The sequence below is a fragment of the Mastigoproctus giganteus genome, chromosome 5, assembly GCF_048544385.1.
Source record: "Mastigoproctus giganteus isolate SK-2022 chromosome 5, ASM4854438v1, whole genome shotgun sequence".
NCBI lineage: Eukaryota > Metazoa > Arthropoda > Arachnida > Uropygi > Thelyphonidae > Mastigoproctus > Mastigoproctus giganteus.
In genome coordinates, this window is record NC_143579.1 from 117,972,995 (window position 1) to 118,000,686 (window position 27,692).

Below are 27,692 nucleotides of genomic sequence, written 5' to 3' on the forward strand. Positions count from 1 at the left end.
GGTTGTTTATTTTCCTTTGGGAGATTTCTTTATATTGGCGTAGTCTCTTGCTGAGTGTGAGGAGGTTCCGCTTCAGTGTTCTTCCTCCTCTGGTTCCGTATTGACCATATTCTTTATCCTTTGTAGTTGATCGCTCATGTCCGGCTTGATTTTTTCCAAGACTGCAGGAGCTATCAGGTCCTTCGTGACGATGGTCCTTCTCTGGTCCGCTATTTGCTGTTTGGTGACCTGAATAACTGGGAATCATTCCAACCTCTTTGTATGTAGTCTCGCACTGTACACTGTCATATCGATCTCTAGCTTTGTTATTTCATAGTATGGTTGCATGATGTTCGTATTCTCGATGCTCCATTCATTGGTGTTTTCTTCCTTCCTGGGTGGTCACTAGCACAGTTGCGCAGGAAGCACTTCCAGTTGGTGGGGCTGGATGGTCTTGCCCTTCCCTTGTAGTAGCCATACAAGGGACACTTGTATGGCTACTACAGTCTTCCTCAAGAGGCCATCTGACTTTTTGAACCAATCCCTCAGCCTAACACCTGAATGCGAGTGACTTTATCCCGCACCACACTTAATGCGCGGAGATGGGAGAAATCCCAGGTGCCGTCTGACACGAACATACCACACTTAATGTATGACTGCCACCAATACGACGACATCCGCTGCCAGCTGGTGACAAGACTACAACATTCACCCAAGGATCAGGTGCAATTCATTCTGGACGATAAAGGACCATACATGGCATTCACCGAATTTGCACAGAAACTGTTTAGCAGACGCCGAGCCACACTAGCCCAACAAGCAAATAACAACACAACTGGAAACTAAATGGGACAAGCTACTATTCCCACAACAAATTCCATACCTCCAATGAGAATAAAAGGACATGGCCTACAACTCTGCGACTGACTGAACCCTGAATCTGCAAAAGCCCACATGGACCTGAACCATGCAGCTTCACTGCCATCAAGACTTGTTGGGGACCAGAATCGAGCACCTGACTAGATTCCTTTCCAAACCTACCACGGCGGGGTGGAGACTCCTTGTGTCCCCTCGCCGAACCCCCCCCCCTTTCCTCTCTGGTGAGGCATGGGCATGCCTCACTGACCAACTGGGGGCATCTTCTCTATCGCTCCCATATTTCTATCTTTACCCCCCAGTCTTCTGTCTCCCCTCCTACTCTATCTATATACAATGCGAACGCCCCACACACTAAATTTAGCAACACTCAAAATAATCTTCGCCCAGTCTCGGCCTATCCATCTATGTAATATCAAACCCCCCAGCGGTGTATAGGCATACAACATATGGTGTATGCAGACAAGTGAAATGAGTATATACATGTGCATATACATACATATTATGATTTTTTTTTTTTTTTAAAGGTCCTAGCCGCCGAAATCTCAGGAAACTAAGCGGCAGAACCTGCCAGAGTAACTAAGTCTACTGGGTTCCTGGTCTGCCTCCACGGGGCGAAGGTGGGGCAACGTTGGGCTCCAACAGGGGCCCAGCGGCTAAATGACCAGATGAACAACGGTACATGACATTACACATGTACAATACCCACACACTTTTAAATCTCTGGCATTCCCAGCAAACTGGTACACCCACAATGAAAGCAACGCGGAGCTGGGGGAAACCCCTGGTGCCGCATGACATCAATATACCTTACACCTTACCTTACCACACTCAATGCAGTATGATTAATATTGCTCTGTGACATCATCCATCTAAGGAGGTGAACCTGTTTAGTTTCAGCTTATGTCCAGTGGTAGTTCTCAGGAATGACACTAGGTGGCACCACAACTTGCCTTAAGCACCGACCTTGAAGTAGGTAGGTCCACTGGAGCAACTTTCACGATGTTTATTTATTTATTAATTTATTTATTATTATTATTATTATTATTATTATTATTATTATACCAGTCTCCCAGCATGATGGAGCTGTGTTCGCTTCCTCCAAGGCGAGACTCGAGCCTGGGTCCATCAGGCTGGTAGTCCAGTGTCTTAACCACTGGACCATCGTGCCCCTCTTATTATTATTATTAGCCATATGTGCAAGGAAGCCTGAGGCTTATGCTGCACCAGCCAAAAGAAAATTTGAGTTACCCTGAGAGAGAGAAAGAGAGAGAGAGAAGTAGAAGTGAATCACCAAGGAAGAGAAGAATGATGATATCCAGCTGAGGATCCTGGGTGTGCCAAGCCATACTCCCAGATGTGAGCCTCTGGGGTTTTGCCTGGTTACACAAAAAGCAGCAACATTCATTTCTTTCTGTTACTTCAATGAGGTTTCCAGTAATCACAATTTTCTTTTTTTCATGGATCAAAATGCATGGCACAACAAAGTCAGACACAGGATACATGCTCAGGTCCTGTGTGGGGTTGGTGTGGTATTAATTAATGGTGATTAGCATTAGCAGGCATATGATGGAAGAAAGCAAGCTTACATCAAAGCCAAAAAACACCCTTCACATTCACTCCAAATGTTCGTCTAGTTCTGCATTGAATTTATTTAAGTTGCTGACCTCCACTACAACAGATGGAAGTTTGTTCCAACCATCAACTACGCACTGGCTAAAGGCTTATTTCCGCACATCTATTCTACAATTGTGATGTTCATAGCCTCCACTGCTTTCTAACACCCTGGAAATCATCCATACATACATGCTAATTCTTCTAAACATTCCTATTTTTTCCCTTTATCTGGCTCTTCCAAGAAATAGACAGTACTGATGCAGTAGGAAATGAAGTTTTAATTTGTATGCTGCTCTTTAGCAAGGTCCATTCAACAGTCCAGATTAGAAATCCAAATGCTACTGTGACTTCCCAGGAAGTCTGCAACAACTAATTACTGACATCTTGTATCCATTCTGAAATCAAGACAACCAACCTTCACTTCAAAGAAAAATATTTTCAAAGTAAAAAAAAAAATGAAAATTTGAAAAATCTTCCACATACACATCACTTGTGTTGAATTCTGTCCACATGCTGTAATTGTTTTTGGATAAGATCTGTTAAAAAAAAAGTAAGTGTTAATGGGAAAACAATGCTACTACAGGTCACTGTTACCTTGGACTGTTTGTTGCTAATATTCAATAAGCTAGATACACAAATATCATACATCTTTTTACAAATTTAAAACTATATATAAGGTATTTTTCATTTTCTCAAAATGGACTACAACTTTCAATGTCATATACAATAAATAAAAAAAATTGTGATTTCCTGAACAATAAAGCACATTTTAAAGAACACACTTACCCAGTTTTAATAGGTTCTTCATACTGGATACCTTTAGCTAATTCAGCAACTCCCATAAGAGCTACAGTATAATAAAAACAACAACTTATGATCATCACTAATTACACAACTTGACATAAGAAAACTGAATTTCAGAAAAACAAATTCAATTCATATTAAGATCCACAATCAATCATAAATTTTCAATCACACTCTTCTACAAAAACATCAGTAAGTTAACTTCACTAACAAATTCTAACAGTATATATACACCATTGTGCTAACATATGTCTGGCTAATATGCATTCAAAATGCATATTAGCCAGACATATGGCTAATATGCATTCAAAATTCCAAATCCCACAAAGGAGTTAGATGATAGCTATGATTTCCTGTAGTTAAATTCATACAGGTGAAGTAATCTTCATATTCACCTGAATACAAAGTTGCTTCTGTAAAGCTCAACTAGAGAAATACGTTGAAGTTTGTACCATTAAAACTCCTCCCTTACCAAAAGGTTAAGAATTGTCTCTATGTTAATATTAATATGATTGCTATTGTTTATTGTGAGTTTGTCTTACTGAGTAAGACAAACTCACAACAAACAAAATAACATATGCCAATCTTTCACTTGTGAATATTAATGTAAAAGATGATATTTAATATAATTTTATATTGACTTTTGATCACAAATCAAAAATTATGATCATTAATAATGCAAAGTCCGCTCACCTGATGAAATGTGTCAGCTCACCTTGAATGCCAACCCTCATTCGAGGGTTGGCATTCGAGGTGAGTGGACACGCTTCGTCACAGCTCCTCAGTTAAGTGGATTGGATTACTGTTGATTATTGCTTTTAAATATTTGATTTATTTAGTACATGATTTCATTATTTTGTTATAGGTTTTTCTGTAACAGTTTGATTTTTATAATATTATAGATATCATTTTTTTATAGTTAATTATCATTGATATTTAGCTAATTTTATAATGGTAATTACAAGATCTGCCTTAAACACGTCACAGGGTATCGTGACTCACACAGAAATAGCAGATAGCGATTTATGGGCAAGTCATGATTTAATCTGTTGTGGAACCTGTGGAATGTTTTCCAAGGTCGACCTGGTGACTAATCAAAGCTCACCTGGGGATTCTTTTCTTTGAGACTGATGTAAGGAGTGCACCGACCTTAAATTACAATTTGGTGCACTGATGGAACAATTTGAGTCACTGAAAAAATGGGTGCTTGCCCTCGAGAATAATGCATCTGGGAGCTCGTCAGGGACTCAAGACTCCAGCAATCTACCAAGTGATGCACTCCTGATTTGGGCCTCAAAACAGAAAAACCAAGTGCAAACTATTCTGGTTCAAAAGGACTTTGTTTTATTAGGAGACTATTGTCAGGGAAATGGGGAATATTTTTTGTAATAAGGATAGGGGGAGTAGAACCAGGGTATGTCTGCAGGGAGCAACTATTAATGATGTCACCAACAGGCTGTCAGATTTTAAGGGGAGTAAAGAGAATATTATTATTCAAGTGGGGACTAATGACATTAAACGTACACAATCTGATGATTTGTTGGAAAAATACAGGACCATGCTGAGGAAATGCCGCGAGCTAGGCCACAATGTCTGTGTCTGCAATTCTGCCCAGACACAATAGGAGAGATTATATGTTAAAAGCCTTGTGAATTAACTCAAGACTTGAAGGACTCTGCAAGGCTTTAGGGGGGGAAATTTCTATCAGCTTGGCCCACACTTGTAGGTAGAAGGAATTTTTGTAGATGGGATACACTTAAACAAAGGTGGTGCAAAAGTTTTTGACGGTATTATTGAGGATACCTTAAAGATTCAAGGAAACTGCTAGTTAGGGAGGATGAGAGTAATACTGACACACATTTATCTGATAATTGGTCAAAGTAACTCTTGCACGTACCACAAGAGTTCTTATCTGTTAGCCCAACTGGACATATTATCTAGATGTTCTGGGGGCAGAAACGTTTCAAGTGAGTGGGTAGCTAATGCCAGGGAAGAGAGCCTAAAAAACTTTCAAGGGTTGTTAAATATACAAAACCAATAAGTCTTAATTGTTTATATAGTAATATTAGAAGTGTCATCAATAAAATGAGTGAATTCAAACTGCTGGTTAAAATAAGTAACGTGAACATAATAAGGCTTACGGAAACGTGGTGCCACCCGGAAATAGGGGATGATGACTTTCAGTACGGCTTGTATAATGTATTTAGGAAGGATAGGGTAGATAGGAAGGGTGGTGGGGTAATGCTTCTTATCAGAAGCAGCCTGAGGGAGACGATAGCTTTCCCGGATTCAGACGTTTCATGTGCTAGTATAGAATCTGTATGGTGTGAGATAGTTGGAAACAAAGGTATAATGCGAGTAATAGTAATCTACAGACCAGGTGATTATGAAGATTATGACGAAAACCTCTACATGCAAATGGAATGGGCAAGTAAGCGTCAATGTCTTATTATGGGTGATTTCAATTTGCCTCTAATTGATTGGAGTAAATGGGAAGGAAACTCAACATGGGGAACAAAATTTAAATCAACTAGATGACTGTTATTTGTATCAATATGTCAGGGAAAGTACTAGAGAAAAGAATATCCTAGACCTCATCATCACCACCCATGAATCAGATGACATAACAGGGCTCACCCACGAATCAGATGACATAACAGTGCTGACAGTAGAGGAACCAGTAGCAGGAAGTATAGAGTTCTACGGTGGATGATGAAGAGAGAGGTAGCAATAGTAAAAGGCAAAGGAATGGGTTATAATTTCAGAAAAGGAAATTAAGATGCCTTAAGGTGCTACATGGCCTCTATTAACTGGGTAGATATTGCACAAAGAACAAATACAATTGAACTGAAGTATACAAATTACAGAGCAATAAAAAGTTATTGTTATTTGTTATTTTTGGCTTTTAGGAGCATTAGCAACTAAGGCCATATTGCTCCGGGAATATGCGGTGGTCATTCCCTGACCTTTCCGCATCCTCTGTATTTGGTGGTGATGGGATCGAACCCGGGTCTAATCAAGAAGCGTTCGTTACGCACTGCTGCTCCTTCCCACCTGGCTACGGAGGCGCCTGCAATAAAAAGTACGGAAGCCTATAACAGCTATAAGATGATCTGTAACAGAGCCACAGAAAAGGTTCGACAGACAAAGGCAGTTTATGAGAAATCGCTAGCAAACAGAGCAAAGGGGGGGGGGGGGTAAGGAATTCTTCACATATATAAATGCTAAGAAGAGTAGGACAAACCAGATCGGACCTTTACGTAAGGGAAAGAGGATAGTATTAAATACAACAGCTGCCGTTGCAGACGAACTCAACAGTTATTTTGCATCGATATTTACAGATGAAAAACCTTTTGTGGCAATGGGAAATTGTGGGAGCGAAGTTAAAAAATATGTAATTAATGACACTGAAATTTGGCAAAATTATTTAATGAAAAAAACTTTCAAGCCTACAGGCCAGTAAGGCCCTGGAGTTGATGGAATATACCCTATAATCTTAAGGGAGGTGGCAAGTGAGTGCATTGAACCATTGAGGCTAATTATGCGAGCATCACTAGACTCTGGGGAGATTCCGTTGGATTGGATTGGAAAAGTGCCAATGTATCTCCCATACATAAGGGTGGTTCTAAGAGTGAAGTGGGAAATTATCGACCTGTCAGTCTGACTTCAGTGGTAGGGTAAATCATGGAGTCAAGGGTGGAATTCAGGATCATTTGGATCGAAGTGAAATTCTCAAGGATACTCAGCATGGTTTTGTAAAGGGAAAATCATGTTTAACAAATCTGGTTTGCTATTTCGAAAGGGTCACTCACGAGCTGGATTTAGGGAATAATTTTGACATTGTTTATTTAGATTTCAGCAAAGCTTTTGACTCAGTCCCACATGAGCGGTTGCTTTATAAGCTGGAACAGGTTGGAATCACTGGGAAAATCCTTAGAATGATAGCAGGATGGCTTCAGGGCAGGAGGCAGAGGGTTGTGATAAATGGCTATTCCTCAGATTGGATTGACGTAAGAAGTGGGGTTCCCCAAGGATCAGTATTAGGACCACTGTTGTTTTTAATTTTCATAAACGACACTGATGAAGGGATAGAGGGTTGATGTATAAATTTGTAGATGATGTTAAAATTGGTAGAGTAGTTAATGATCAGTGGCAAGCTGAGCTTCTTCAGAGAGACATAGACTTCAGGAATGGTCAGAAAAATGGCAGCTATGCTTTAATCCAACAAAGTGTAAGGTATTACAGCTGGGAAACAGTAATCCCAAAATAACTTATTCACTTGGTGGAGTTCAACTAAACCCAGTACTGGAGGAAAGGGACTTGGGTGTTACGATATGGTCAGACTCTGTGAAATTCTCTGAGCATTGTAAACAGGTTCCAAGGAAGGCCCATGGTGTCCCTATCGAACTTTTGCAAGTAGAGATAGGAACGTGATAATATCATTGACCTAAATATCATTGCTGACCAGGTATACCCTTTCACAACAACAGTCTTTCCCTCTGGCAGTGCTGTCTTTCAGCAGGATAATGTGCCATGTCACACTGCCCAGATTGTTTGAGACTGGTTTGTGGAACATGAGGAAGACTTCCAGGTATTGCCCTGGCCTCCAAATTCCCCAGACATCAATCCCATTGAGCATTTGTGGTTTGTGTTTGAACAGCAACTAAGATATGTGGTGTCTTAGCCATGTTACGTGTCGGTACCAGATACCACAAGACACATTTAGAAATCTTGTAGCATCCATGCGTTGCCAGGTACAAGCTGTTTTGGCTGCACATGGAGGACCAAGATCATATTAGGTAGATGGTCTTTATGTTTTGGCTCATCAGTGTATAATATGCCAAGGGATCTACCCATAAAATCCCAGCATACAATTAGTACTCTTTTCAATTTCAAATATACCAATCTAATCTTTTCTCTTAGATACATGGGACAAAAAAGCATAACCATTCATCAACCATCACTCCCAGGTACTTGACCAAGGGGGACATATGATGTCAGACTACCAAAGATCTTTATTGTGAGATGTCTACTCTCACTCAATTTGCCTTTTAACAATAACATGAGTTTTACTCAGAGATCTCCATCTTATGCATATCCACCCATTTTTCCACACTTCTTGAGGCTACACTTGATATCGCCTCCAGCTGCTTCTGCAACTGCCCATACACCAACAGTAATAAGCCATCAGCACAGGCAATTGGATTGCAACTAGACCTTTCCTCTTCTAATATCTCATCCATTACCACATTCCCTGAGTAAGGACCTATTATTGAGCCCTGAGATGCTTCTCTTGTCACCCTTCTAGTAACTTCAGTATATTTCATAAGTGTTACTGATCTATCTAATATAATCTCTCAGAATTTCATATTACATACAGCCCATTATGTTCGACTCTAGAAAGGAAACTATCCCACCATAGCTGATCAAATGTCCCCCTTAAGGTCAATAAATATACCTAGGATATCATTCTCCAGAGTCTCGTGAATATTTTGCATCTGCTGTATCACACCTCAGCCGAAGCCAAATTGCTCAGGGCTACTAAGTCCTTTTTGCACATATTTCTTAAATCTCATCATCAAGGACTTTTCCTTACAAGCCTTTCAAGAACTTTTATCAATACTGATAGCAAAGCTATCGGTCCATAAGAAGGGGGATCTGTATCATTCTATATAACAATATAACTAAAATAATACACAGTTGTAATAAATTACAGGTTGACCATCACTAACCTGGCCACCCATAATCCGGTTCCGCTGCTAATTGGGACATAATTCCAAATTTCCCGGGTTTGTACACCAACTTGACGCTACTGTTTTGGTGGCATTGGTTGCAGCATCAGCTGTTGGCACTCACATTAGCATTAGCATTAACATTAGTAGAGGCATTTGATGCAAGAAAGCAAGCTTATGCAGCATCAGCCAAAAAAATTAAAGTAAAATAAATAAATAAAAAATAACCACTTCCACTTCACCCCTCTGTTCATTCGAAATACCTGTCCAGCCGAGCCTTAAACTTATTTAGGCTATTAAATTCCCCGACAAGGGATGGAAGTCTGTTCCACCTACCAACCACCCGCTGGCTAAAGGCAAATTTCCGCATGTCTATCCTACATCTGTCTTTCCTCAATTTGAATTTATGCCCTCTCAGGTGATTATTCTGAGCAAGAGGAAGAATCCCATCAGCATTGAGCATGCTCAAACCATTCAAGGCTTTGTACACCTCTATCAGATCACCTCGCTGCTGCCTAGTCTCCAGACACTGTAATTCGCAAAACTTAAGCCTTTCTTCGTAAGAGCACCCGTTTGTTCCATTCACTAATCTTGTTGCCCTTCTCTGTACTCGTTCCAGCAGCTCTACATCCTTCTTGAAATGAGGTCGCCAGGCCTGTATACAGTACTCGAGGTGTGGCCTGACCATTGCCTTATACAAGGGAATAATCACCTCCTTATCCCTGCTAGAAAAATTCCTATATATCACTGACAATACACCATGAGCTACTCTTGCAGCCCATCTGCACTGCTCAGAGAACTTCATATCTGCCTGCACAACCACCCCCAGGTCCCTTTCATTCTCTACCACTGTCAGTGTAGTACCATACGTTGCTCTGGGGTTGCTGTTTCCCATATGTAGTACTTTACATTTGTCAATGTTAAACTTCATTTGCCACCTCTCAGCCCATCTGCTCAACCTTTCCGGATCCTGTTGCAGCAGCATAGTGTTAGTAGTGTCCTTGTGACAACCCTGCTAAACTTCGTATCGTCTGCAAACTTGGACATTAAGCTTGATATTCCATCATCAATATCATTTATAAATACAGAAAACAATAATGGACCCGACACTGAACCCTGAGGGACTCCACTAATAACATTAGTCCACGATGAGCAGTGTCCATTGATTACCACTCTGTCTTCTCCCCCTCAATCACCCCTTTATCCATAGCAGCAATTTGCCTCCAATGCCACACTGCTCCAATTTGTGCAGCAGTCTTCCATGTGCAACAGTATCAAAAGCCTTTCTAAGATCCAAGTATATAATATCAAAGTTATTCCCTGCATCCAGTTCTTTTGTGACTGCATCATAGTATCCAATCAAATTGGTCAGGCAAGACTTCCCCTTAACAAAACCATGCTGTGTCTGAGCTATAACTGAAGTCTTGTCTAGATGATCCTGCAGTGCTTCTTTAACCAGTGCCTCCATTAATTTTCCGGGAACAGAAGTTAAACTCACAGGTCTATAATTACTTGTGTCAGCCTTTGATCCTCCTTTTTGAATTGGGGTCACATTTGCACATCTCCAGTACATGGGTACCTCCCCTGAGTCCAAGGAAGCTCTCATAATTATGGCTAAGGGTTTGCTTACTTCCATTACTGCCTCCTTTAATATAACCGGATAGTTTCCATCCACCCCAGGTGCCTTTCTTGTGTTTATTTTCAACAATTTCTCCTCCACTTTACTCTCAGTTATTACAAGATTCTCTAGCTTACTGCCAGAGTTGAATTCACCTCTGGCATTCCCCTCGCTGAATAACTCCTCATGTGTGAATGTCGATGCAAAATATTCATTTAGTTTGTTAGCTACCTGAGCAGGATCATCAACAGTTGACCCATCGATATCAAGTGAACCAATCTGATTCATCCCCTTCCTTCTAGAGTTTACATAAGTAAAGAACTCTTTGCTGTTTTTCTTCGCATCCTTTGCCAAGGATTTCTCGTAATCTGCCTTCGCCTGCCTAACCTCCTTTGTAACTTGGTTACAGATCAACTTGTATTTATCATAGGCTTCTGTGTCACGTGTTAATTTGTATGTATCCCATGCATTTTTCTTCTCTGCCATATGCCTCAATTAGTTCATCTGACATCATTTAGGCCTAAACCTTGAACAATATTTCTTAGTTGGTATGTAAAGCCTAGTAGCTTCCAAGATAAGTTCTTTGAATGCTTCCCATTTTGAATTTGCTGTTGGTAACATCATCAGTTGATCCCACTGTATAGAATTTAAATACTGTCTCAGTCCACCGTAGTCATCTTTACGAAAGCAATACCCCTTCCCTTTACCCCTAATGGTAGTTACCTCTTTGAGTAAATCCCACTTCAGAACACTGTGATCACTGCCACCTAGTGGTTCATTTATCTGCAGATTCTTAATGCATGAAGAATCACTACTGATAATCAAATCAAGAGTATTACTCCCTCTAGTTGCCTCCCGAACATGCTGATGTAGAAAACAATCATCCAATAAATCCACAAAAGCCTTGCTAGTGTGTGAGTGACCAGCCCCCAAATTCCAGTCAATATCTGGGAAATTAAAATCCCCCATAATAAGACTCTCTGATTTACTGGCCCACTCTATTTCTCTGTACAGTTCCTTATTATACTCATCAGAGTCATTAGGCCTATAGCACACTCCTACTCTCAATTTTGATCTCCCAATGCTTATGTCACACCAAACTGACTCGACACTGCACTGTCCACCGATGTCGACTGGCTTCACTTCCTTGGATTTTATGCGTTTCTTAACTAATAGCATAACCCCTCCTCCCTTCCTATCCTGTCTATCCTTTCTGTAGACATTGTACTCCCCAAATTCCAGTTCTGCATTCCTTATATCTGTGTGACACCACGTCTCTGAAATTGCAACAATATCTGCCTTTGATGTTTTGAGCAATACCTCAAATTCATCAAATTTATTTACTAGACTCCTAGCATTGGTGTACACGCAAGTATACATGTACCTGCTCTTCCTCTTAGCCACCCTAAAACAACCCATGTGTTTACTTGTACCCCAATGATTCCCAGCAGTCTCTGAAATATCCTGCATCTTATTTTCCAGGCTGCTGCTCATTCCAATAGAAGCAGTGCAAGAATCACTTTCTCCTCTGGCAGTGGCTACTGTTAATCTATTAGTCCTTGTATCCCCCCAATCTAGCAGTTTTCCGACCCTCCTAACACTGCCTCGATAGCATCAGCAAACATTCTTGCACCCTTTCTATTAAAGTGTATCCCATCCCTGTAGAAGCAGTCTCTCCTGTTAACAAGTACAGACCAGGCTGAATAAAATTCTACCCCTTGAGCCCTGCACTATCTTTCCAGGGCCGAACTGATCGACAGGGCTCTCATCATATACTTCCTCCTATCATGTCTGGGCAGAATTGCAGACACTTTCTAATTCAACCCTAATTCACGGCTTTTTTTCATCAGTGACCTGTACTTGTTAAGTAATTCTGCCGGTCTCCTACTCTTAATATCATTAGTGCCAATGTGTACAACTATATCACCTTTTGCTGTATCACACCTCAGCCGAAGCCAAATTGCCCAGGGCTACTAAGTCCTTTTTGCACATATTTCTCAAATCTCATCATCAAGGACTTTTCCTTACAAGCCTTTCAAGAACTTTTCCCAATACTGATAGCAAAGCTATCGGTCTATAAGAAGGGGGATCTGTATCATTCTATATAACAATATAACTAAAATAATACATAGTTGTAATAAATTACAGGTTGACCATCACTAATCTGGCCACCCATAATCCGGTTCCGCTGCTAACTGGGACATAATTTAAAATTTCCCGGGTTTGTGCACCAACCTGACGCTACTGTTTTGGTGGCATTGGTTGCAGTATCAGCTGTTGGCGCTAACTCGTAAACACTGGTAAGCCATTCCTACTTGTTTGTTGTTTTTCTGCATTTATCATTATAACCTGCTCACATTTAGCCCCAGCCATGGTTCCAATGCATCAAAGAAGTGCTTCTTGTGGTGTAAAGCGCAAACACCGTACAATGTGCGTAACCGATAAAGTTGAACTTTGCAAAAACTTGACAGAGGCGTGGCCGTGAGAAGCTGTTGTGAATTATACAGCATTGGCTCTTCAACAGTGTATGACATAAAGAAACAGATACTCGCTGTGCCCACTGAGAATAAGTAACAATAGTCTTCTCTTTTGGTGAAGCGTTACTTATTCGAGGTAATGCAATACATAGCAACTCGTTGTAAAGGAGCACAATATGAGATACAGATAAAATTATGCCCCTTCGAACTACAAGTGTAGTTTTTTCGTTTAAGAGTTTTCTATGGTGTATTTACACCAATATTTAGCAATTAAGAATAAAATTCTTCTTTGTACAGTATATACACAACATGCCAACAGAATTTTTTTTTTTTAAAGAACATAATAACTGACACAATACTGTGTTAGGTTAATGAGATGGGAAAAGAAAACACCCCATTTCTTCCAAGTTTCACTTTTCTTTAACTCAGGACGACACAAGGTGGCAAGTGGAAACCGAACCCAGCAAGCAAATGTAACTATGAAACGATACGAATTTTGCACTTACCGTAGCAATAACGTTGTGTTACGTGACATCTGTCTGAAATGATTGTTTGTTTGTTTTTTTAGGAGCATTAGCAACTAAGGCCATATTGCTCTGGGGATATGCGGTGGTCATTCCCTGACCTTTCCACATCCTCCGTATTTGGTGGTCACGGGCTCAAACCCCAGTCTAATCAAGAAGCGTGTGCTACGCACTGCTGCTCCTACCCACCTGGCTACGGAGGCGCCTCTGTCTGAAATGAAAAGCGGAACGCAGTAAGTGGGCGGAGCAACAACCTGTCAATCACCGCTTTCCCCTGCTTCTCGTCGCGATTTTGAAGGGTGCGCCACTAAGTGAAGTCGGCCATTCCAGCTCTTCACTATCGAAGCGGCCGTGATGAATTTTTCTTACGTAAGTCAACAGAATTACTGTACCTGTACCCTTTATTTTACATGTTCATTAAAATTTCACTTGCTTTTCATTTAATGTTTATTTTTCCTTTATTAACCAACTTGTACTGATTTACAGGATATTTTAAACATAGAATGAGGTGGTTACCTGTTGGGTAAACTGAATGTGCTAATCTAACCACCAGTGATCCGGCAAACTCACTAATCTGACACCTCACAGGTCCCAACAATGCTGGATTAGTGATGGTCGACCTGTACTATGTAGTTATGTTTGTTTGTTTGTTTGTTATTTGGTTTTTAGGAGCATTAGCAACTAAGGCCATATTGCTCCGGGATATGCGGTGGTCATTCCCTGACCTTTCCACATCCTCCATATTTGGTGGTGATGGGCTCGAACCCCGATCTAATCAAGAAGCTTGTGCTATGCACTGCTGCTCCTTCCCACCTGGCTACGGAGGCGCCACTATGTAGTTATAATAAAGCAACTAAAATAATATAGCTGTAACAAAATAATATAACAAAAACAATATAGCTATAAACAGATAAAAACAAGATAAAAAACATACCCCTTTTTTCTGCAACGTTTTCTAAAATTTTCTCCTCTTCTTTGAGTTGTTTTTCAAGTGCACTCTCTTTCCTAGCTAAAATAAAGTACTATTATTAACACATCTTAATAAAACACAATACTTTTATTTCTTCCTGCAGTAAAAGAATAAAAATATTACTTTACTCACATAGGAAGAACAATGCTTACTAAGAACACTAGTAATTAAAAAATCTCATAAGTGATCAGTTCTTGTATATGAAAATGTTTATGCAATCCAAGTTTAGAACGCCAATCTAATTCATTATTTTTATTTATATACATCCTAATTTTAAATTTAGGAGAGAGCAACTTTTCTGGACAGCCGCATATTTTCTATGGAAATTCAATTAACCATAATTAGGTTTCCCTATTTTATCATATATTGCAATGAAATAAGAGAAAAAAAATATATTACAAAATAAAGCACTATTTTTAAAGCTTTTTCATATGAGTAACCATCTGAAACTGCAATGGAAATTTTGTAAACCACTGTGATTATAACAGCTGTAACACTTATTATTATAATACTGTTATTATAATACCTTGATTAAAAACAACTAATAATAATAAAATTAATAAAAACCATCTATCTACGTTCAACTTAATACGGCAGATTGTCACCTTATCGTTCCCATTTTTCAAAGTTGCCGGACATGGGCATCTTCAACTTTTCAATTTCTCTTTCCTCTGATAGTGCACCTTCCTTCCATGTTTTTCTAGGGCATCCTCACCTTCTCTTCCCTTGTGGTAACCACTCATATATAATTTTAGGCCAGCTCTCTTCATTCATGCAGAGCAGACATCCAAACCATCTCAACCTCCTATTTTCTAATTGTTCTATAATATCTTCATGCATATGTCTTCTTATTTCCTCATTCATTATCCCCCCCCCCCCTCTCTCTCTCTCCAAGAAACCCTAGCACTCTGACATAGGTAGTCCATCTCTAAGGCCCTAAGCTTCTTTTTGTCACCATCTTTCAGTGTCCACACTTCACAGCCATAGAAAAGTACTGATTCCACTAATGACTGTCCAATATGTTTTTTAGTTCTACAGGAGATATTGCTGTCCCACCGTTGAAGGCACCAAGAATCTTCCTACTTTGATGAATTTGTGTGTAAACTTCCCCTTTCCCCAATCCTTCCTTAGTTAATCTACATCCAAGATATTTAAAAAAGTCAACTGGTTTTAGATGTATAGACTATGTAACGTCATCAGAATGTTCCACTGTGCTTAAGTATTCTGTCTTTGTAAAATTGATATTGAAGCCCCCATTGGTCATATGTAAGATGCAAACATGTATTCTAAATCATAAGCTCCTTGTGCAATAATAGCCTGATAATCGGCAAAATTTAGACTCCAAAGATAAGTTGTTAATTGATACTCCCATTCCATAACAGCTTTTCCATTCTTGTAAAGCACATTCCAAGAAATATTAAACAATAAAGATGATAGGCTGCATCCTTGTCTCAGCCCCTCTGTTGAATAGATTGGGTTAGATAAAACATTCAACTTCAATATATGCCACATTGTTATCGTACAATTCCCTAATCAGTTCCACAAGCTCTGGATCAACTGACATATTTTGAAGGGCTTTCCATAATTCCTTTCTTGGAACAGAGTCATAAACCTTTTCTAAATTGATGAAGGCAAAGAAGGTATCTTTATTCTTTGATTTTCCCCACCAGCTGTTGTAGAACAAACAAATTGTCCATACAAGAGTGATCTGACTAAATCCACTTTGATCTTCACTTATCTTTTACCTCCTCTTGTAATTTTAACTGAAGCAAAGTATAGTCTGGACATAATGCAATTAACACTTAGGCCTCTACAGTTACCCAGATCCAGCTTATTTCCTTTTTTATATATGGATGAAATATAACTTACTACTTTCCATTCATTTGAAGTGTTCCTTAGCTGTATACATTTGTTAATCAGCTGTGCAATCAGACTGAAAAGTCTTGGAGGTCCATATTTAATTAGCTCCATTGCTATGTTCCCAGGGCTTGAAGATTTTTTGTTCTTCATTAATTTTACACAGTCAAGAACTTGATGTTTGTAATTTCTATCTCCCTTTTATCTACTGGTGGAGGGATAATTATGCTCTGATATTGAGATTGTCTTTCGTTTAGGAGGTTATTATAATAATTTTCCCATATAGGCATATCTATAAAGTTCTTATTCGATCAAGAGTCACCTGTCTCTAGTGCTCTCAAGCTTCGCCAAGCTTTAGATGACTGTGTTCCTCCTAATGTGCTGTCAATTTCTTGGCATCTTTTCTCCCATGCTACATTCTTGGATTCAGCAATTTTCCATTTAACTTCTCTATTGCACCTTTTGTATTCTTCTCTATTTTCCCGATTTTTATTCATTAATCATTTGTTATAGGCTCTTTTCTTTTCTTTCACCAAACCCGCTACCTCCTCATTCCACCAATGCTGTTGTTTATATTTGTGATCTATTCGGCCTAGTGCTTCATTAGCAGCCTTGTGTATGATGGTTTTAATGCTGTTATATAAGATATTCACCTTTTCTATTTCTCCAATGCAAGATAGAGGTTCTGGAGTTTTCTCTAATAAAGATCTTTAATCCTGTCGTGAGATAGCAGTTCCAGTTTATAAGCAATATTTTCTTGTACTACCCTACTGTCTTTACTGATCGTATTAGGTCTCACTCGCCACCTATTCTGGTATTTGATTTTTTTTTTTTTTTTTTTTTCGTTAGTTGTTGGCACATTGGCTTCTGTGGCCATAATGCACCTCCCAAGGTTTTTGCAGTACTCTGATCCAAGCCCGAGGCGGGATTCGAACCCACCACCTTTGGGTTGCCAGGCAGGCACCTTACCCACCTGGCTAGCCCGGTTGGCTGGTATTTGAATAATATATCCGCAATCACCAGGTAATGATCTGACCCACAACTGCCACCTCTCATTACCCTGCAGTCTTTTGTTTTCCATACAGACTTCTGGAGAGTAATTATAAAGTCTATAATTGATTTCTGTTGGAGTGATGGTCACTTCCATGTATATCTATGGATGTTTTTGTGCTGAAAAACAGTGTTAAGAATTTTCAGGTGGTACTGTTTACAGAAATCGATAAGTCTCTCACCATTGTCATTCACAGTCTTCTCCAGTGATCCACTACATCGTCATTCCTTTTTGATCCAATGTGTTGATTTAGATCTACCGTCAAAATTATCTGTTGATTCTTCTTAACCAAATCCATTTGTTCATAAAGTATATTGTAGAACTTATCCTTTACATCATTAGGTGCCTCATCTACTTGTGCATATACACCCAACATAAGCACTTCCTGGCCATGTATGTTAAATTAATAAAAACAATAATACAAAAACAATTATTTTCATCTAGTTGAAAAAAAAAACATTGACGAACCAGGGAGAATAATGCACTGGTGCTACCATTTTCAGAATGGTTAACTTAGCAATAGCTACACACTTTTGGCATAATGATCGCTGAATTCATTCTTCATCTAGCTAATGCAATAGATTCTAAGGTTGACCAACAGTATCTCCGTTGGTCAACCTTATTCGTTTATTGCAAATCCAAGCAAACAGGAATACTGTTTGCTTGGATTTACAATAAAAGGTCTAATATTAATAAAACTGGGAGGGGATTATCAACAATTTCTCAAAATTTCTTAATAGTCCTCAAGAGAAGTAGTAGGTCCTGAGTTGCAAAGCTGCTCAAACACTCACTCAGAAGAGTTCTATACAGAAGGCTTAATTTCAGTTGGAGACCTGAGCAAGTCTCTAAAAACGTTTCCCCCCCCCCCAACACACACATAGTTACAAACCAATCTACAAAGCATGCAATTTTAGACAAAATAAACTGTCCCTGTTTAGGCACATTCACATATATACAGTGCGGCAAGTGGAAAACAAGACTGATGCTATAAAAAAATAATGATCCATGCAGGAGTAAACTAACCTTGGTTTATTCAAGTAACTTCCTCCCACGTCCACACACATACTGCATGCAATGATCACAAAGCAACTGGAAGGCTGTGACTGGTATACTGTTCAATATTCTCATCACAGTTCTTTGAATGATGTAAACATCATGAAAATAACAGCCTTTCAGTGGTGATGAGCTTCAAGAACAAAAATAAGTCACACAAGGTTGCCTGGTGAATACAGTGGGTGTGACAGTACACACACTTTTTTGCTAGCCAAAAACTACCAAAAAATGAGAGCCTTGTGGTTGGTGCATTGTCGTGCAAGAGGAACCGTCTGCCACCTTCTCCATACTGAGGCTGCATACAATGGATTATTCTCTGCAACAAGCATTTAAAAACATCCAGATAGTAAGCAGCAGTAATACTTTGGCCATTTGGGCACAAACTCTTTGTACACAATTTTTGACTTTTCTTTACAAACTTTTTTTGGCTTTGGAAGAGTTTGCAGACTTCCACTCCGCCCTTTGTCGCTTCGTTGCGGGGTCATACTGAAAACACCGCATCTCATCACTCGTAACAAAATTCAGGAAGTTGGGTTTGCCTTCAGCAGCAAACCCAACTTCCTGAATTTTCTCAATGAGTTCTCTGCAGTGTTTAACTCATGCCTATCACTGACCGACTGTCTGTTAATGAATGTGAAATAAACCATGCACAAACCATCGTCTTCCTCAAATCCTGGATTATTATTTGTCAAATGGTTTCCTTATTAACACACAGATCTTTTGAAATCATTTTAAGCACTGCACATAGATTTCCTGCATCTTTTGAATGAACTCTGGCATTTGAACCATTTTTGCTGGGCCCAGATGTTCATAGTCTTCCAGTGATTCTCTTACATGAGCAAAATGTTTATGCTAATCAAACACAAGTGCACTCTCTCTATACACTTGCTTCATCATCTTGAAACATTTCCACGGCACTTTTGCCCAATAAAACACAAAACCTGATGTTTACTCTTTGTTCCACTGTCCCTCCACAACACAGACACAGAAGAGAGAGAGAGACATGCAGTTCGGCTCACACTACATTCTGAAATGGGCAATTTCAGCTGACCTTGACTGCAGTGCTCAAGGAATAATCACTCAATCATTTCATAGTTACTTCTAATAGATGACAGCACCAGCACTCATCTCATAACATAACATTAATCTCTTTTGCCAATTGCAGTATTGTGTTTATGCAGCTATTGTCTTCACCATGTCTGTCCTTCTGTCTGCCTATCTGCAAGTGACAACTCAACTCCTAATGGACAGATTTTCACAAAATTTTATATATAGGCATTTTAAAAACATTTTTCCAGTCATTTCAAATTTCATTAATCAGACAAAAACATAAATCCACAAATTATCCTTTTTTTCCATAAAATTTGTAAAAAAAAAAAATAAATTCCAGATTAAATAATTTTAATGTAGTATTGTTAGCTTCAAACAGTCTGTACATGCTTCACGTGTATGCGAATCTCATGAATATCGTATCACTTTTGAAGAGGTATATAATTAAAAAGAGAAGACTTAAAAAACAAAAAAAAAAAAAAAAAATGAAGAGCATACAGGAGGAGATAATAAATATTATACAGATTTACTTTTTATTTCTATTAAATCACATAAGAACAAATTCATTTAATAAGGAAAAGAAATGAATGTGCCTAAATGTGCACTACACACATTAACTTGTTTACTTTCATTGATATTACTAAATTAACCTCACACCAGAGGAACAGTAATAAAAAATAACTAGAAGTAAGAGATATATGATCTTATCCAGAATCCTAAGTGTCATTGTAAATGAGCATATGAGTAGTACTGGTACAATTTATTTCTAAAGTGCCATCACTCTAACAGCCATTTTGGCATTCTGATAATATTGTTATCACACCAAAAGGTTTTTTTTTTTTTTTTTTGATTTGGTAGTTGTTGGCGCATCGGCTTCTGTGGCCATATTGCACCTCCCAAGGTTTTTGCAGTACTTTGATCCAAGCCCTAGGCGGGAATCGAACCCGCGACCTTTGGGTTGCCGGGCAGGTACTTTACCCACTCGGCTAGCCCGGTCGGCCCACCAAAAGGTGGACTGGGACTAAACCAGTGCAAACTTAAATGTTTTCACATAAAAGCTCTGCTATGTAAGATTCCAAGTGAAGAAAAATTGTTAAAATAACATAACAAAAGGAGCAGCAAGGCCAGACATATAAACTGAGAATTTCATTAATAAATCTTTTTTCTACAATAACATTCATATCTAATAAGAGAGTCATACACACTGATACAAACACACAGTACACCTCTAAAGAATTATTGGCATTACTGCTTATGCACAAAGCTTTATACGGTATTTCATTTTTGAGTCCTACTATCATCTAGCATTTTTAACAACTGCAGCTTTACATCACATTTTTTTATTAACAAATATACACTGATTTATTGCCTGCTTGGGCAAGTATACGTTGATTTATTGCTTGCTTGGCTTCTAAAGAGATGACAATACTATCAAAATAGCTGCCAGAGTAGTGGCACCTTATTCAAAAAAATAAATAAATAAAAAATTAATAACTCTCAACAGCAAAGTATTGTTTGTTTACAAAAGTGTAATAAAAAGACAACTTATTGTAAAGGTACTGCATTATGGAATAAACGTTTCATAATACAGACTTAAATAGCTAGTAAAGCTAGAAGGTAAAAGGATTATTATGCTATTGTTAATGACAAATATAAACAAGCTAATTTTATGTACATATTGCACTCAATTTTTTTTTTCTTAAATTAAATGAATTTTTCCTTTTTCTGTAATTAACAAAGTCAAAAGTATATATAATTTAGTTATCTCCTGATAAATTAATTAATAAGGTTATAAATTTATAGAACATTTAATAAAACTTACAACAATACAAGTAAAGATTGTATTGCATGGAGGGATACTGCATTAAAACTACATATAGCATATTCACTGCTTCCTAATGTAAATATGCAGCATAGTGTTTTTAATCCACTTGGAGGGGGGGGAAATCACCCTACTTTAAGAACTTTCTTTCAATTTGATAGAAGAAAAACTGAATATGTGTGTCAAGCAACTTTCACCAGAAGCTGACTAATTCAACCATAGTGAGAAGAAAACCCAAAAATGTCTCTGCCCACTCCAATCTAGATTGACTTAATCCAATGGATTCCAAAAAGGTTATCGGAAAAGCTAGCAGCGAATGTGTTAATCTATGAATTTCTTTTTTACGTACAAACTAAACAGAAAAAAAGAAATAATTGCCAGATTTATATTTGTCTGATTTTAATGAAATTCGGAATGACTCAACAAATATTTTAAAAAGGCCAAAATATAAAATTTCATGAAAATGCAGACGCTGAGAATCGAGCTGTTACATGTGGAAGGACATGGTGAAGACATAGGCCCATATGCATATACAATGCACGCTGCTTATCATGACCATGGATAACATTATCATTTGTGTGTGTGTGTAATGTTATCACTTGTATGAAGTCCGATCAGATGTAAACGAATAAATTAAAAAAAAAACATTGTTTGTTGTAAATCAACACTTCAGTTTATGTTATCCCGTTTTTGCAGTTTACATAATATCCAAATTTTGTTCTTAAACCCCAACATTGTGTCCAGGTACTGCTGCTGCTTCCTACAACTTTGTATGACTGTTGGTGTAGTTACTGTGTAAGAAAGTGCTGTATCTGTACCTTAATATAAACAGTCCAATCCGACTGTTTTATATTAGAGCATTAATCCTTTTCTAAGTCTTGGTTTTAATATTTTCTTTAATGGTTTGTATGGATTTCCAGAAACATTATGACAGTTTCATGTTTAGTGATAAAGATGACTTTCTCAAAGAAAATAGTAGACAGTCAAATTAAAATATTTTATATTGACTGGTTTTCATGTTTTCTTTCTGTCCACTTCCACCTTTCTATGTATACATTTCCATTCTGCATTAATAAACAACACTGAACAGATATTCTTGTTTATTGTTATCAATTAGTTACTGTTATCAGTTCAGCTCAGTCCCAAAGTGATTATAATAAGTGCATCCACTGTGTGTGTGTGTGTGTGTGTGTGTGTGTGTGTGTGTGTGTGTGTGTGTGTGTGTGTGTGTGTGTGTGTGTGTGTGTGTGTGTGTGTGTGTGTGTGTGTGTGCGCGCGCGCACATGTAAACACACCAAAAAAAATAAACTACTACAGTTTAAAAGATTGAAGGCAATTATTTTGTTGAAATAAAATATTTTTTGTTAAAAAATTATTTTATTTTGTAAGCAGAACAGATCCAGGCCATATGGAGTGGTCAAACATTTCCCATCACAGGTATTGGAGGATTGCTACAGTTCACTGTACCATGGCTGATTGTGCATTATCCTGTAACAATATAATGCAATCAATCACATGTAAGGGACTCTTGTTTGGATGGCACATTGAAGAGTACAACAGATGATGGTCATCTGTTCTTGCCAGAATTGCTAAAGCTGCTGAAATTTTTCAGCTGTATATAATGGCCATTTCTAGCACATAGTGCACTTTGCACTCTGGTTCATTCTTTACGACAGTACAGTGGGGCCCCAACATCCGATGGTACATTCGCTCCACAAAACCCATTGTATGTTGAAAATATTGTAATTTGAAACCAATAATACATTGATTTCCTGTAATTCGTTCCTCAACAACACATAAAATAGGTATTTCTTACATGTTATACTTCATTTTTACATTAAAAATGAGTGTTTTATAAAGATTATTTAATAGCCATAAAACATCTTAAAATAAAAAACAAACAATAAATTAGCATTTACCTTAGACCTGAAGTGCACAGCTGATGAAATCAATGGTGGCATACTGGTGGTGGGACAATATCAAGTGTCAGGTGTCTTTTCAGTCATGTCTTTTGCTGCTACTTGCAAAGAAACTGTCCAAAGTGGACTGTTTTTGACGACTTTTTTGTAGTTTCCTGAAGTAAGAAGTGACTTCGTCTTCCATTTTGCCCATCATGAGTTCAGTATTTTCAATGCTGGGGTGATTTTTACCACTTCTCTTAAATGCTCCCAACAAGAAATGGCAGTCTTCAGCTGACACTTTTTGGGTGTCTTTCTCCCTCTTTCTCTCCAGTGTCACTCTCCGTAATTTTCTTCAATCCTTGTAGCTTCTCTGTTGTTAGCTCATGCCCATGAACTTCAATAAGGTCCTCTTCGCCAACCTCCAGACCCATTGATTTACTAAGAGTGACAATATCATTTGTCAAAGCACCATCATATTCAAATCTGGCAACGTTATGGATAATTAAAGGCCAAATGTTTTTTCAGGCTGAATTTAAGCACCTGGTGGAAACATCATATCGAGAACTTACAATCAGCCTCACACAGTCCAGCATGTTGAACTTCGACCTCCAAAAATCTTTGAGGGTGACAGTATTTTCACCAGAGGTTGCTGCAAAGCAACTTGCGAACATTTTCGTGGTGTAAATTTTCTTGAAGTTTGCAATTACTGCTGGTTGAAGAAAAGGAGTGGTGTTGGGTGGCAAAAATTTGACTTGAACAAATTCAAATTGTGCATCGAGAGATTGAACAAGGTTGGGATCATTGGCCTGGCAAATTATCCAGCAGGAGCAGTGCCTTCACAGGAAGCTTATTTTTCTCAAGATAACTCTTCATTGAAGGACAGAAAACTTCAAGCTCCCATCATTGAAGACATATCCTTTAACCCAGGTCTTCTTGTTACTGTGGCAAAACACGCCCAGCATGCCTTTGTCGGTATTGTTTAAATACTCTGGGGACGTTAGAGTGATACATAAACAAAGGCTTCAGTTTAAAATCTCAAGGCATTGGCAACCAACAGGAGAGTGAGCCTATGTTTCATATACTTATGCCCAGGTAAACTAGCCTCATCCTTAGTGATGTACATTTTCCTGGGGATTCGCTTCCAGAAGAGGCTGGTTTCGTCAATGTTAAAAACCTGCTGGGGAAGATAAGCCTCCTGATCAACAAACTCTTGAAATTCAATTTTAAATGTCTCAGCTGCTTTTTTTTTTTTTTTTTTTTTTCCCAGCACCAAACCTCCCCATGCCTTTGAACACTTTTGGTATTCACCCTTTTTTGAAGTGCTTGAGCCAGTCTCTGCTGGCTTTAAAGTCTACAAAACATACAGCACTGCCACTGGTTGATGGAGCTTTAAGTTTCAGATTGTCATAGATCTGAAACAATCTCGTACGAGTGATGTTCCATGCACCACACGTTGAACAATAAAAAAAGACGCTAATTGGTTGAGAACAATCATATAAGTGATGTTCCGTGCAGCACGCGTCTGAAAATTTCCACCTGGGTATCGTTCCAGCTATATGGGAAAGCCATCGGTACTTGCAAATATCATCGGTCCTTAAAATAAGAGTTCGTATGGAAGGTATATTGGTTCCTGAGAATATCAGATGTCAATGTCATCGTAAGTCGAGGCCCCACTGCATAGTGTTTTCCACTTGTCACTTGGAGAGGTCTCAAAGCGCATTGAAAACTGAAGGAATTCTTAAAGGTTCCTTCAAGTGCAGATATATGAACAAAGTATCGACAAATCCCCAAAGCAACAGACCTTTGGTTTAAGTGCTGCACCATGCCTCATCCACAATTACATGATGAAAGAAAGCATTTTTCTTCACTTTCATAATGCATCAACTGTTTCATATACTCCCATTTGCAGCTATTTCTAGTTATCAGAGATATCTAGATACACAATAAATGTAGTTCTTTCTATACTGCAACCTCTCATAGGTAATGATGCAGGTCGACTCATGGCTGATACCTAGCTCCATGACAATATCTTCTACACAGATATATAGTAAAAGAAACACAGATATATAATAATTCCTATACCTCAAAATCATCATATTCTACTGCTATGCATCATAAATGCATACATGACAGTGCCACTAGCATTTCTACATTATAACTGTGAACCAGTAAATCATTCCCATGTTTCTGCCAATGGCGATACATAATTGTTGTAGAAGAGAGTAGTTTGAATAAATTCAAGGAAGAACTAGATAAACTGATTGAGCAGATGCACAAGTGATACAGGAAGTGACTTTTTTTTTTCCAGTATAAGCTTGCTTTCTTACATCCTTTACCTCCACTAATACTAACAATTCATCTTTAGATTCCAGAAATATAATTTTCAACTGACACCACAATGAAAAAATACATATATTATTCTTGCTCTTATATTATTTCTTCCTGATTTGGGGGGGTTCCACCTATGCAGTCCCAATGCTAACATACTCCTTCTTTAACTGTGTTCCCTCCGTTCAGCTTTGCTTTCAGCAGCCTTCTGAGTCTCTGATGGTATTTTTCGGTCAGGCAGGCCTTAATTTCCTTGTGCTGTAACTGCTGAGCCTGCATCATCCCCAAGTATTTGTAGGCCTCTCTCTCTCTGCCATGGCTTCGATCTCTTTACCAGTCTGCAGCTGGTAGTTTCGGTTGACTAATTTTCCCTGGTGCAATCTGTGGGTCTTGCATTTGTCTAGACCAAATTCCATTCTAATATCATTGCTGAATTCTTTGGTGATCTGGAGTAGTTGCTGGAGGTGCTTCTCGGTTCCCGCGTAAAACTTGATGTCATCCATGTACATCAGGTGATTGAGGGTGTACAGGTTCTTCCTTCCTTCTTTGAGATTATCTATACTTGCTACTGTTGAGCATGGTGGATAGCAGGTTAAGTGCTAGACAGAACCACAGTGGGCTCAGGGCATCTCCTTGAAAGATTCCTCTCCTGATGGGGAGGGGTTAGCCTGGTTGTGGTGTTCTCGACGTTAATGTTGGTACTCCATTTCGCATCATTCCTCCTAGGAAGTTTGTCACTATCAGATTGACTTTGTAGATGTTCAGTGCCTCTATTAGTCAGTATATGAGGCACTGAGTCAAAGGCCTTGCAGTAACTGATGTAGGCTGTGTACATGTTGCGGCACTTCTAGTAGGCTTGCTCCATAACCGCAGCATCTATGGTTAATTGCTCCTTGCATTCTTTGTTCAGCTGCTTGCATCCTTTCTGCTGTTCGGCCATTATGTTCTGGCTCTCCAAGTGGTCTGATATTATTATTATTATTAATGTGGTATTATTATTATTAGCCATGTGGTGCAAGGAAGCCTGAGGCATATGCTGCACCAGCCAAAAATAAAAATTTCTGAATTACCCTGAGTGAGATAGAGAGAAGTAGAAGGGAATCACCACGAAAGAGAAGAATGATGATATCCAGCTCAGGACCCTGGGTGTGCCAAGCCCATACTCACCAGATGTGAGCCCCTGGGGTTACTTATAACAGACAAAAAGAAATAATTTCCACTTTTCATATATATGTTTTATACCTTCAGCTTTTTTTTTAAGTTCATTATGCTGATCTAGCAAACTGATATTAGACTTCCTTCCATAATCATCATCATATTCATCATCCTCCTTTTCAGAACTGGATTTCTTTTCTTCTTCCTGAAGTGCTCCACCAAGACGGCCAAGTTTTTCTAACTGGAAAATTCAACTTTAAATAAAACACTGTATTTATAAAAAACAAAAAAACTAATAAATTTCAAATAAGGCAATGCTTTTATTTAAAAATCATAAAGAGCCAGGTATATGCAAAATTAAATATGGCTCTTAGTTCCAGTCTTATGCAACTTATCTTTTACTGTCCTCAATTTAAACTATGAAATCAGATATTCTTTTATGCCTTTTCTCATATGGGTTGTTCTAAAAAAATTATTCTTGTAAAAACAAAAAGTTATGGCTTGCGCTATTCACCAAAGCAAACAGAAACTCTTAAGTCTGATTGTTTGGTTTTTTTTCCCCTTTAAATTATACAAATACTATTAGAGCTCAACTACAAAGATAAATAAGATCCTTATATCAGACCATCCATACAACAACAAAAAAGCACCTCAAACAGTGTTTCTGTTAAGGTCACATTCTATCTAAATACTATGTTAACACACAACTATAACACAAGGCTCTGAGAAAGCAATTAAAGAGAAAGCCTTAAAGTTAACATGTGGTAGTCCACAGGTTAATACCCTTAATTCACAAGATACTAGGGACTTCCTTTTTGCAGCGCCAACCATAACCAACCTAGATATGATATAACTGTATGCAGTCCAACAACTAACGA

The 27,692-nt window shown here is 38.5% G+C and overlaps 1 protein-coding gene across 2 annotated transcripts in view; it reads right to left on the bottom strand.

Annotated features, from left to right (window-relative positions):
• The window catches only part of abs (ATP-dependent RNA helicase abstrakt), a 191,103-nt gene that overhangs the window by 133,913 nt on the left and 29,498 nt on the right, over window positions 1-27,692 (bottom strand). Inside the window, exons 3-5 of one of the 2 annotated variants that reach the window (XM_090373425.1) lie at window positions 26,902-27,055; window positions 14,562-14,636; window positions 3,259-3,319 (exon numbers count right to left, since the gene is read on the bottom strand). In XM_090373425.1, the coding sequence (XP_090229551.1) occupies window positions 3,259-3,319; window positions 14,562-14,636; window positions 26,902-27,055 (290 nt within the window). Of the gene's footprint in view, window positions 1-3,258; window positions 3,320-14,561; window positions 14,637-23,349; window positions 24,504-26,901; window positions 27,056-27,692 lie in introns of those variants that run through there. The other variant, XM_090373426.1, reaches the window with a different exon arrangement.